At 34.8% G+C, this 13,366-nt stretch overlaps 1 protein-coding gene across 1 annotated transcript in view; it reads right to left on the bottom strand.

Moving 5' to 3' along the window:
- Positions 1-456: 456 nt before the first annotated feature.
- Positions 457-13,366, bottom strand: part of BCKDHB (branched chain keto acid dehydrogenase E1 subunit beta) — a 109,092-nt gene continuing 96,182 nt past the window's right edge. Inside the window, exons 10-11 of the mRNA XM_050314268.1 lie at positions 5,179-5,331; positions 457-797 (exon numbers count right to left, since the gene is read on the bottom strand). Coding sequence (XP_050170225.1) covers positions 5,191-5,331 — 141 coding nt within the window. The 3' untranslated portion in view covers positions 457-797; positions 5,179-5,190. The remainder of the gene's footprint in view (positions 798-5,178; positions 5,332-13,366) is intronic.

Below are 13,366 nucleotides of genomic sequence, written 5' to 3' on the forward strand. Positions count from 1 at the left end.
TCATGGAAATGTGATTATCTGGTATACATCTCCCCAATCCCTTTGCTCATGCAGCATGAGACTGGTTTGTGCAGAGAGCAAAGCAACCAAAAAACTTGGAACTGCTCTTTGCACAACTGCTCAGTAGCAGATGCATCACATATCTAGAGGAAAAATAATTAAACAAAGATTGCAGAAAGAATGTACCAATTAAGCATCTCACCTACAGCAACAAAGCAAAAAACTCTCTCTTCGCTTCTCAAGAAAAATGGAGTTTCCCCTTGCAGAAAGGAAAATTAAGTATTACAGACTATCATGCATGAAGCCACTCAACTGAAAGCTAATGCCAGTAGTCAAAGCAGGGTTCCACCACACAAGTTGGTCTGGCTGTCTAAGATTTATTTTGCTGAAAATACAGTCACATTCAAATCACTTCTTTGGGTTTTTCCAAAACAATAGCAAAACTAAGAGAAAACATGAGCATAATATGCTTTATTGAATAAAATTCTGCTTCTAATATTTACACATTGAAGTCTAGAGATGTAACCTAGTGAAGCATGGCTATGTGTAACATTCATATGACATTTGGAATATCTTTAAAAACATCTGATACTACTTATTATAGCAATCACCTGCCCATCACTGATTTCATAATTAAGGAAAATCTGAAGTTTCTGAAGAGTAGCCAAGATGAATATTAAGGATAGCTGAGTTAAAAGAAAACAGTCTGCTATGTAAATTCCAAACCCGAAAGATCTGAAAAAAGTGTCAAGAGTTTTGAAGGCAGTTTCTGTATATCCCTGTTGTTCTTCTCATCTCTGCAGAAAAAGATGACAAAATAAGTTATAAATCTTAAGGCTGAAAGTAATATCCACACCTTAAACACACAGTGCACTCCACGATAATCTTACTTATTAAATTATAATGTCTTAATGTCTAGAAGTGTGAAATATAAGAAAAAATTCATTTTTTATTAAATACTATTTAATTAATATTTTCAAAGCTGACAATGCAGACCCACAGAAATTAGAAACGCTGAGACTGATATCTACACAACATTAAGTATTGCCATCTGCACAAAAATTTTATGAAGTGTCTTCCATACCACTCTAGAACGTTAAGCAAATTGTATTATGCTTTTTCTGGAGCTCTACTAGATGTACTATCAGTCTACTATTACAATGAAGAGGGATCTTGTAAAAAAAATAGAGTCAATATCTTTCCTGTTTATAGGGGTGTTTTTTTAAGATAATTTCCTTATTGATCCTGCATGAATTCTCAGCAAGGTTTGAATGCAAGTAATAGACTTGCAACAGCCATACTAAAAGACTAACTCATAGTTCTAGTAGACTGTTATCTTACATTTGGACTACTCACTAGTTGTAAATAAGACATGATTCACTGGCTATTTGCATGATTTTTGTCATGCAGCAGGAAAAGATTATAAACCAGGAATGTTGTGTCCTACTCAAGCCTCTGCAGATTGTTTATTGTAGTGGGTTACAGACAGTCATTATTAGGCAGGCATTCTAGTTCAGTGTGATAGCTTTGTGTTTTTAGAGACTGTATTTGTAACAGGAATGATGTCCCTCCATAAACACACACTCACCATCATGGAGGTAAACTGTAACCTGCCAAGGAACAGCTTTAAAATTCAGAATTTGACAAGAAAACAAAATATGCAAACGCGGTAGTAAAAGTTGCAAAAGATAACAGAAAAGCACTTAGCTAACTGCCATTTCTATGCTACAGTCACCCCTCAACATATTTGTGTATCATAATAGTATGTTTCATTAAATTTGTGGCTATTTTCTTCCATTTTGTTCTTTTAGGGTTTTTTCCCTCTCTCAAATGAACAGCGAGACACTATCCCATTTACACAGGAAATGTATATCCATCTTAATCTCCCTGCTTCTTTTATCTTTATGTTTTCCAACTACAGAAAGTTATCTGGAACACAGCTGTCTACCTGGAAGCTATTTCTCTTATAGCTGACATAGCTACCAAATTTAATAACTAAGAAGCTGCTGAAAGATAGAGACTTTGCTCTTGCCTGTCTCATCAGTAAGGTATAGAGGATGAATCGACAAATGCTGTCTTTGAGCAGGAAATTCATCTGTGCTGTCAATCTCAAGATAAGCAACTATTCATGTGTGAGATGCTGTCAACATAGGTTGAATAAAACCAAATGTACATTAAGATAATAAGGTTAACTTTAGAAATTATTAACTGCAGCATCCAGCTTGAAACCCTGCATTAGCCTCAGACCAGAAGTAGTAAGTTAATTCAGGTGTCTGAGGAGAACCATTCTGGGTTGAGGTACCTCTGTGTATGCACATGAATACATTTCAGGAAGAATTTTGTTTGTTAAGATGCATATTTCTTCTTTGTAAAGTGAGAAATTCTTAGTTGCGTGAATAGCGGTGGAAAGACTTCGACACACCAATACCTTAAAAGCATATTATGACTGGTAAAAATAAGTTTGGAGTTGGCATGCCCATGCTTTAATATAACAACTGTTTCCAGGTCTAAAGACAACTTTCAAACAATGGTAGAACATGAAACATCACAAATAAAACTTGGTGCTATCCAGTAACAAGGGGAGGGAATCATATTGCTGCAGATTTCATTAAATGACATTTCAGGTAGCTTCTCACTCAAAATACAGAGATTTCAGGACACGCTGGAAAGGACAATCTGATGTATAGCACTGATACATTTGACAATTACCATTTATGTCTTTTTTCCCACAGCCTACCTTAAAGCCATAGATGAAGCAATTCGTAGTAAGCTGTCAATTAAGAGAGAAAAGAGGAAGGTAGCCAACCACACCACCAGGTTGCATCTCACAGAAATGACTTGAAGGCCAAGCAACATCTTAGTGAGCTGTGTTGGTTTTGGTTATGATAGAGTCAATTTTCTTCACAGTAGCTGTGTTTTGGATTTGTGCTGGAAACAGTGTTGATAACACAGGGATATTTTTGATATTGGTAAGCAGGTCTTGCACAGTACCAAGGCCTTTCCTGCTCCTCCTCTGTTAGTTTCCCTTTCCTTACAAAGGTAAGAATATTTGGTCCTTTGGTTTCCTTTGAAAAGGAACAGATCAGCGGCTACCTAGCACAACCCAATAACTCACCTCAAGGAGCAGATACAACCAACCCATTCTCTTTAGGAAAGTGTCCCTGCCTTTGTTACAGAGGTGCCAAACAGAAAAGAAATGTATTTAATGAGTTTACTTCAACTCAGATAAAAGGCAAGGACAACTGTCATGAAAAAGAGAGCATTGACTACATAATCTTCAAAAAAGATCTCATATCAGAAAAGAGCTTTGGTTTTAATTCTAAGGAAATAGGGGAGCATCAGGCAGAGCATTGCAAGCCAGTCAAAAAGAGGTGATTGTCCAGCTCTACTCTGTGCTGATGAGGCCTCATATTGAGTATTGTGTGCAGTTTTAGGTGTCATAATATAAAAAAATACATTAACCTCTTGGAGAGCATCCAAAGGAGGGCAACAAAGATGGTGAAGGGCCTTGAGGGGAAGCCGTATGAGGAGTAGCTGAGGTCATTTGGTCTGTTTAGCCTGGAGAGGAGGAGGCTGAGGGGAGACCTCATTGCAGTCTACAACTTCCTTGTGAGAGGCAGTGGAGGGGCAGGCACTGATCTCTTCTCTATGGTGACCAGTGACAGGACCCAAGGAAAAAGCATGAAGCTGAGTCAGGGCAGGTTTAGATTGGATATCAGGAAAAAGTTTTTCTCCCTGAGGGTGGCTGAGCACAGGAAGAGGCTCACCAGGGAAGTGGTCACAGCACCAAGCCTAATAGAGTTCAAGAAGTGTTTGGACAATGCTTTCAGGCACATGGTGTGATCCATGGGATGTCCTGTGCAGGGCCAGGAGCTGGACTCAATGATACTGATGGGTCCCTTCCAACTCCGCATATTCTATGATTCTCTGAAATGCTCTGGTATGTCAGTAACAGGTGATTTTTGAGAAAAGTGGAACTACATTAGTTTTTGGAGACACTGCCTCACTAGTACTGTTTCCATTTCTCATACAGGCATTCCACTACCAGCTATTGAGGGAAACAAGCAGAGTGGAATGCAAAAACATCTCCTGAAAGTAACTATGCACTGAAAGGATATTAACATTATGGTATTGACAACCTTCTACCCCCAGCCCTAAATTTAATTCAAAGTTTAATGTACAGGTAAAATGGACAGAGGATGGCGTCCCTAAAATAGGACCCACCTTGGCCCTCTCATCTTTTAAATCTACAGCTTAAAATCCCCTGCCTGCCTGCTACAGATTCTTATTCCAAAGAAAAACAGGCCAGTTGTTTTCTGCTTTTCTTTTTAGTTCAGAGATACAAGATTGTATCTCAAAAACTAGGCTAGTTAGTTCAATTAAAGGAAATAGAGAATACATTGTATTGACACGTTTTCTAAACTGTTAAACTTTGGTCACTAAACACCAGAAGTTCTGATGCACAACACTGAGTCCTGGTTGGCCACCAAACAGTCAAATGCTACTATTACAATGAAACAGACAAAAAATGTTACAGACATATAATAGAAACATACATTATGCCACAGTCCTGGTACTCTGCAAACAAATCCTCAAGCAGGAACAAATTACATAAAAGATTAAAAGGAAAAATTATTTTTAGAATAAATACTGAATGTTAGTCTTATAATTGTACTTGAACAGAACTGTAAGATGCTACAGATATTTCACATATTTTCAATGGTTTGTGTATGTTTGCAATGCAGAGCAATTTAGAGAAAACTGGGCATTATTAGTACCTTGCACGATTCCATGCCACCCTGAAGAGTAAAAAATCATAAAATTTAACACTATGGTTTGCCTATGAAGTAACTCTCAGTACCCTAATAGAGACCAAAATATATTCTCTCTATTAGTGTTCCTTTCACCTTTCACTTTACATTTATTTTCACTTCTCAGCATTCAAGACATTTAATTTGGAGATTAATTAAGTAAGTAATTAATTTTTTTTAAACACTGACTTCAATGGCGGTACTTAAAAATATTCAGACACCTTTAAGACTGAAGGCCCAAAGCCGTAAGAGGCAATTCTTATTACCAATAAATAAATAAAAGGGCAGTACTATAGCCCCAAACCTTGCAGTTATTCTGTCTGTTACCTTACAGGTAAGCTGTCAGTTACGAGATGTTATTTCTCACCTGTACTACTGCTCAGTAGTTAATCATTTTTCGAAGAGCATCATAGCATTTCCATTTGTCTGGGATGTAGAAAGGCTCAAAGATGTGAGGGAAGGGAGTGTCATAGCCACATACTCTTGAAATAGGAGCTTCTAAATTCAAAAAGCATTCCTCCTGTTAACAGAAATACAGAATAAATGTTAGTGAGGCCATTATTTTCAGGAGTCTTGCTTCACAAATTGAGGTCGAATGAACTTTGCCAGACCGACAGTCCTGGAAACTCAAGCCTTCTATTTATATCCCTGAATAAGTAGTCGAGACCAGAATAATGCTTCCTTTTGCCCAAAGGTCCATATTAAAATAACAACCTGTATTAATGTTATTTTCATTTTCTACATGTGTGCTGCATTAAATCATAGGCAGGTTATATTTAGTACATCTGCTATACATCCAGGCACCTGCTGCCAAGAAACAAATATTTCAGGAACAAAGGAGTAAGAGTCTCTTTCCTGCGTCACTTTTAAACATATAGAAAAATTACATGATCTAAGAGTGTGTATTACTTGTTGGATACGTGAACATCATATTCAAACTTCTTTGAACTCTAAGATCATTAAGACTCTGTCTAAGCATTAAGGAGTTATGGAAATTATGAATTTGAGCTCCAGTGGATTCGCATATGACCAACCTTTGAGTTGCTTTACTCAAAACCCCACAACCTGTATTCTACTAGGAGACCAGATCTGGCTGCAGGAGTCTCATTATTTGATCTAGTAGAGCATAAAATATTACAGATACACCCTACTAATCTGAAAGTAACCTGCAACATTATCAGCCCTAAGAATCAAATAAATAGCGAGGTTTCAATCTTCTTACACTCAAGTATCAGAGTGATGGCATGGACCACAGTAATGTGCAAGAAGCAGATGTAGAAATAACTTTGCCAGATCAAACTGATGTTGAAGCTAATTATCAACTCCCTTTCTCCTAATATCTTTAGTATATGTATTTGCTTTGTGAAGCAGACAAACCGAGAGACAAAATATGTCTCGTCCTGGCCCCTACTTTATGGACTGCAGCAACTGAGACATCCTGGCCAACTTCCCCTGTACTTGGCTCAGTAAAATGGAAGATGAAGTATTATCTACTGGTCCTTTTCCACCAGTCCACAAGGAAAACAGTTAAAGAGCTATGCTTTTCTACAGAAAAGTGTTAAGTATTTTCTCAGACTGATGAACTGTTTTGATTGCACGTTGCCTTGCAGTCCACGGTAGCCTAACTCTACTTACTGTGCTTTGTACACATCACGACATTTGGCAGTATAGGAGGTATTCATAACACACTGAGATTGTAACTTTCACTACAGCTACCACTTTGGTATATTGCAAAGTGGATATTTCTGAAAGACAGGTGGAAATAAAAAAGTCCGAGAAGTTGTGTGATTGCATACAGTGTCATTACATTTATTAGTTAACTAATTCACCTAAAAAACTTCAGAGTCTCAGTAGATCTGTGATAAAAACATATGCAAACACAAATATTTTTGAGCTCCATCTTCAGGCACTCTTTTCTTTGTAAAATGAAAGATTCACATTAGTACAAAATGCTGGGTAGTAGAGTATATTAAATCCTTTACCTGTCCACGAGGTAAATCACGATGCCCTACTCTAACCTGCTGGCAAGGGTATTTTTGACACTAAGCAGTCCTTGATTCCCACGCTGTAACTGACCAATAATTCAAGGCAGTAGCTTTTGGACCATCCCAAAGCCGACTGCCCAGACCACTGGTCAAGCTGCATTACCACAAAACATGCAAGTGCATTCTAGACCCACAGCTTCCCAGTCCTGCATTGCTGTTTCCAAGTACCCGACACAGACCACTACCTAGGAGAGACTTTTGATTGACAGTGTAACCAGCTCAGTCTATCCCAGATGAAGGTCTGAGAGAAAGTTCATTAGTTTCACTGAAAATATTAAGTGCAATACTCCCAGTATATTACTGCCATTTTTACAGAAATACAACTAATAAAGTTAATAAAGTTTATCAGTTCATGGGGGTTTGATTTATCTCTGGAACCAGTTCTAATTTATGGGACAATATATTCAATAGTGTCCTTTAAATGTAAATCAAACAAAGCTTTTTCACAATGCTACAGAATATGAAATTGCCTCCTTGATGGCATTAACTTAACAACTGTAATTTAGCAAATCAGATTACATTCTTCATTAGATGCCATCGTGCTTTGAAAATCATACTGTTAGCAAGATATATATTGTGATATAGAAAAAATTACATAGTTTATGGACATATTTCTAACTAATCTTCCCTTTTGCACTGAAAAAGGACTTAAAGTCAAATGATCAGCCCACCAAACAGACAAGAGTCCACTTCATCCCAAATATGATACTGCCCCATTTGCTGTTCATACTGCTGGGCCAGATTTTTTGCATCTGTGCAGCCACATCGTAGAGAAACATGACAGAGAATTTTATATAGAACTCCCAGCTCTTTTTAAGACTAAATAGTAGATATCCATTGTACAAGCCTACTAGAATAGGTCTACCACAGTTTTTAAAAGTGATAGAAGGTCAAAATTTTAAAATAAGTTGATTTGCTCCATATTGCTTGGGCTTATAAGGGCTGGTACTAGCCCAAAGCACTCTTGCACAGTAGAGGAATGGAAACTTAAAGCTTTCACTAAGTCCCTGGATATTTTCAGAGAGACTGTTTAAACAATCTGACATCTTTCAAGGAAAGACCTTAGAAAAAAACTTTTAAATTAAATGGTTTTGGAAGCAAAGTAGTAGGCTTGGGATTTCTGATTCAGAGTAAAATGGTTTAAGCTCAGTTTTGAAAATTGTTATGAAAAAGTTATACTTATTTAGTGGGATATCCATAATTTCCAAAATTCAACCAAAGTAAAAAAATATTGTTAGAAAACTAAATGCTTACAAAGCAACAGATACAGTTATTAGTCTAATATATCAAGATCTTCTTAATAAAACATTAAATTACTATTCTTTTTGCTCTGCTTCCTAAGTGCAGAGGCCAAATTCTGGCCTCTGCTATTCAATATGACCTTTGCCAATTACCTTCATTTGCCTGATTTTCACTCAAAGCTTCCTGGAAAATACATCATTATATTCTATAAAGGCATCTTAATTGGTCACATTATTTCTTCTCAACATTTGATGTTTAATACACACTTAGGAAGACCTTTCAAAAAAACTTAAGCACACAAGTCTCACTAAAAATCTCTTCTTGAAAGTCACAGCAGTCAAACATAGCCCACACACCACTTCAAAACAATCTCATGCCTTAATTTTTAGAATAGATGCTAAAAACAAGGACTTGATAGATGTTCATACGTGAAATGGGATCCTCCAGTACTGGGTACACTCCCTGTATTTCCCCAAAGTACAATATTGTAGTACACTAACATAGAAAGCTCTACCCAAGACTATTTTAGCTTTATTTAAGTACATCTTTTCCCCTCATCAGAAATTCAGGTAGTCATTGATAAACCAGGGTTCCAAGTGTAAAACTCGTAACTGAGAACTGCAGACATTTATAGTTATACAATTGTATAAATAGGATAAAGTAAGAAAAACAAATCCACTATTGGGCCTTACTGGAAGGAAATATTACTCATCCTTCTGCAATGTACAGAAAAATAAAGCACTCCAACACACAGTTTAGATGCTTTTAGGCATCTGGCCAATAAGAAAATAGTTAAAGAGTTTCTGGCTCCAGACCATTCATCCTCTGAAGGGTATTTCTATCATTCCACAGTCATACTAAACAAATCTTCATATGCAAACACTTTTGTAAGTAAGTACTGGTAAATGAGACTAATAATGCACAGATAGTAATTCAGACAAATTCAAACTCATATTTTCCCCATATTTTCGTTTTACCCTCCTTACTTCCATACTTCTGGGGTCTATTCCATTTTTCCCCTCTAACTGACATGGATTAAAATCGGTAAAACAGATATTTTATTTTGTTTTATTTCTACTGCTCTATAGAATACTAAGTAAGTAAAAAAATTCTTTAAAAATAAATTATTTCTGCAGTATATTTTGTCCCCAGGGTCTCCCTCATATTATTCTTATTTTGAAAATCTACAAGTATCCCAAAAACTTAAAAGTACAAGAATGTCAGACGACTACTATATAAGAACACTGATTTTACAACTCTTTTTTTCAGTATAGGAATTTACTTTCTGTAGGATGATAAACAAAAAGTTGATATTAAAGACTAATATGAATAAGAAGAGTTTGATAGAAATTTTAATATTTATTTTGGTATTATAGCTATTGTAATAAAAAGAAGACTAAACATAAAGTCCATTACACAAGGCAAACCATAGGAACATTTTTCATATAAGATTACTTATTCTATTGCTGAAAATAACTACAAAATTTATACTCAGGAATTCACATGAAAAGTTGCAAATGTTTAATTAAATTGTGGTCAATTCTATCAATGAGAACTCTGAATTTTGCCATTTCATCTATTGATTATAAAATTTTAAAAACCACATATATACTTGATGAATTTTTCAGACAGAAAACTGTTATCACATTAGTTTCACTTTCTGTTCTGGTATTTTTGTTCTAATTTATTTATGCTGTTGCCATAAACTAAAGTGTGGGGCTCAAACAGTTAAGAAAATTTATTCCAGATCACTTTGCTGATGAATGTTATCTATTAATATAGAAATTATTTATATAGTAATACCTATTTATATAGTAATATCTATTACTATAGAAATCTATTACTACTACTAAATTTTCTATTACTTGTCCATTACTTCAACTGCAAATTACCTACTATTGCAAGAATAAGATGAAACCTACTATAGGTTAACAACAAAAATAACAATCTCTTTTACAAGAAAATCTATTTTTATCTCATAGCTTAGATAAAGATGTTCAAAAGAAGTTTTTCAAAGAGGTAGCAGATCAAACTCCATTTTTATAAAAAGTGGAGTTCATGCAATAAGGATTTAAGGTCTCTTTCTTTGGTTTCTGCTAAAAAGAATGCCTAATCTGAACAATTTACTTTCAATAACAGAAAAAAGCCTCTGCAGTTTTCATATGTTTCTCAATTGTAGTGCAGTACTTTCCTTTACAGCTTCAAGCACCAAATGCTACACATTTCAAACATAATCTGCTTTGACAACATATATATGTCACATTCTTATGAACAGCTACGTTACTTTTAAGTTCTGTTTGGAGAGATAGATAGATAGATAGATAGATAGACAGACAGATAGACAGATAGATAGATAGATAGTTTTTTTTTTTTGAGAGGAATACTTTTTTCCAACAGCTTAGCCATTTTCGTCTTATATATTTTTTATAAATCTTTTCTTGATAGTTACAACAGTGACACAATTTTTCCTTGGAGAACTCTGTAGTTACATGTTTTAAATATTTCACTTCTATCAAAGAGGGTTTTCCTTTTTAAGTCACTTTAAAACTACCTATTTATAATTTAGTACAGATTAGTAATGATTCATTTTATTTGTTACCAAATTCTTTGAATTTACATAATTAATATCTTGTCAAATACAGAAAAATAGTTCACTGATGAAATTATTTATCTTACGATTGCAAGAAGATATATTTTTACTTACAAAATACTTCAGTAATTATAAAATAAAGAAGCATTTAGGAAGAAGAAGTCTGGTCTATGTAATTCATTGGCTTGTTATCATTAAAAAGCAATTAATGGCAAATACTGTCTTTACAGTAATAAACCACATAAAACAGCATTTATAGATGAAGTCCAATTTACCCTATTAATGATAAAATATTTTAACATAAAATGAACAAATATTCTCATTCATACACAGGTTTGAATATTACCTTCAATTTCATTTCAGCCAGCTTCAAAAATTAACAGAACAATCTTTAATAACCCAATGCAAGACTGGTATTGTTTCCTAAATTTTCTTTATCAAGTTAAAACAACACAACCGCTCTAACAAGCATTCACAGCAAGAGTATTGACTTGGAGCTGTTGGGATTGGAGTGTTGGCTTAGTTGTCTTGGTGTAAGAACTGCACAAAGAAATCATGTTCCCCAGGTATTCACAATACAAAACAAACATACAAACTCACAGAACAAACAAAAAACACCATTCTATTTGTATCAAATAGCTTATCTTTATCACAAGAGGAGGTAAACGAATTAAAAGTAACTTCAATTTCTTCCCAATCTATCCCATGTTTTATGCAAAAAGGCTAAGATTCTCCATAAAAATTTTACATAATTTAAATCCATTCTGATGGGATCTAGAATTTAAACACATTCAATTCAGAACTCAAAAAAATAAAACAGAAATCCAGTTCTTCCCACTAAATGTATAATTTGCATTGTTTATAGAGTATGATGTGCAGCACCCAGCACAATTCTTCTCCACAAAATAAATAAGACGAATACGCTCAAGAGGATGTAAGAGGATTTCCAGATTATGGAATATGCTACTGCCTTAAATAAACCATAACAATGCTCTTTCACAAGTGAGGTTTTTGATAATTATTTTCAATCCACTAAATGGTCACTTCCCATCTTTTCACCCCAAGTACTACCAACACTATTTTTTTCTATCAATTATTGCTGCACGATAGCTGAAACAGTTTAAGGTCTTTCCTAAAAGTTATATATCCTATACATTATACACCCATGATACGACAAAATTATTCAAATAGAATTTATTTCTTCTGTATAGCAGCAAACTGCCTTACAGCACATTCACTACAAATTATGTTACTGTATATGATATTCCAAGTTTCCCGTACACTTTCTTAAGTAGCAATTATGAATATTTGCACCGGGATCCACATATTTTCTAAAAGCATGCCCAAAGCCCCACAGTTAGAATGATTTCCCAGGCCCATGAGTATATGAGGATCCTTGTTTTATTTAGTTACTTGGCATTACTAACTCATCTGTTCAGCAAATGACCCTGCAAACTGCTACACATATGTTAACACGGGTGAATAATCCAAGAGAAACCAATGGAGCTAAACTGCTTGCATAAAATTATTCTTATGTGAAAACATTTGCTGATCACAGGTCATTTTTCTGCACAAATGAGAAATATAACAAACGTTTGTTAAGATTTTCATTGAAGATTATCCTTCTAATTACATCCTACATCTTTTAATAACAAAGTTAGAAATATCCTACCAATATAATGAGATTTTGTACTTTTAGATCATCATTTATCACCTACCATTCTAATTACTTATTTAAGTATTTTGTAAAAACATTTCCTGGTTAAGCTCACCATGCCAGAAGTGACTGGAATGATTTGCTGCCAAGAGTTTTAATAGTCAGTGAGTGATATTTTTACTTTTACAGCTGTTGAGGCAGCTGAGAGAGTCTTGCAAAGACAGCCTTGTCAGTCTACATATCTGGCTCAGTAAAATCCTAATACTGAGTGAAGTACTTCACTCAACACGCACTAATGAAATTCAAAGGAAATGCAATTTCAGCTGCTGTTGCTTAACAATTTTAACCAGTGTATCTTCCTTTTTATATCAAAGCATTTTCATTTTGGGGCAGCACAGTGAGAATTATGCTGTCAATCTGTCACCAAACCCTTCACCAGGGCAAACCCACAGCTTGGCCACGTAGTCAGGGAGAGACAAGTACAAAGGAACTATCCTGCCCTCCCATGAAAAGGTCGAGGCTTACCTAATATCTTTTCAAAGCATTTTTTAACATTGCTGTCTTTGTAAAACAGCCTCAGAGCAGAAGGGACTTATTAGATTACTTGAAACAAAGATACAAAAAGAATTTTATAGTGTATTCTTTAAACCAAGTTGTCATTTTACTTACATATTTATTTTATAGAAAGCTGCTTAATGATTTAAACTCAGGTAGAAGAATTCCAGTGCAAAGCTTAAACTCATGTAATAAATATTCTCTCATATAAGGGCAAAAGTAACAGTTACAAAAGTTGACTGGTGAGAATAGAGAGGAAATATTTATTCTACAGAAAAAGTGTAAAAAATTGAATGGAAAAAAATGTAATGAGGTTTTACAGGAAGTATAAAGGTTTATGCAAAAATACTCAGAAATACTAAAAGAATCATACTGGAGACTGAGCTTTGGGGTACAGGGTGACTTAAAAAGCATGAAATAAGTATTTTACCAACTCTTTTACAATAATTAGCTTTTCTTCTTTTCT

This window comes from Myiozetetes cayanensis, unplaced genomic scaffold (genome assembly GCF_022539395.1).
Source record: "Myiozetetes cayanensis isolate MyiCay16 unplaced genomic scaffold, myiCay2020 scf2-11, whole genome shotgun sequence".
Lineage (NCBI taxonomy): Eukaryota > Metazoa > Chordata > Aves > Passeriformes > Tyrannidae > Myiozetetes > Myiozetetes cayanensis.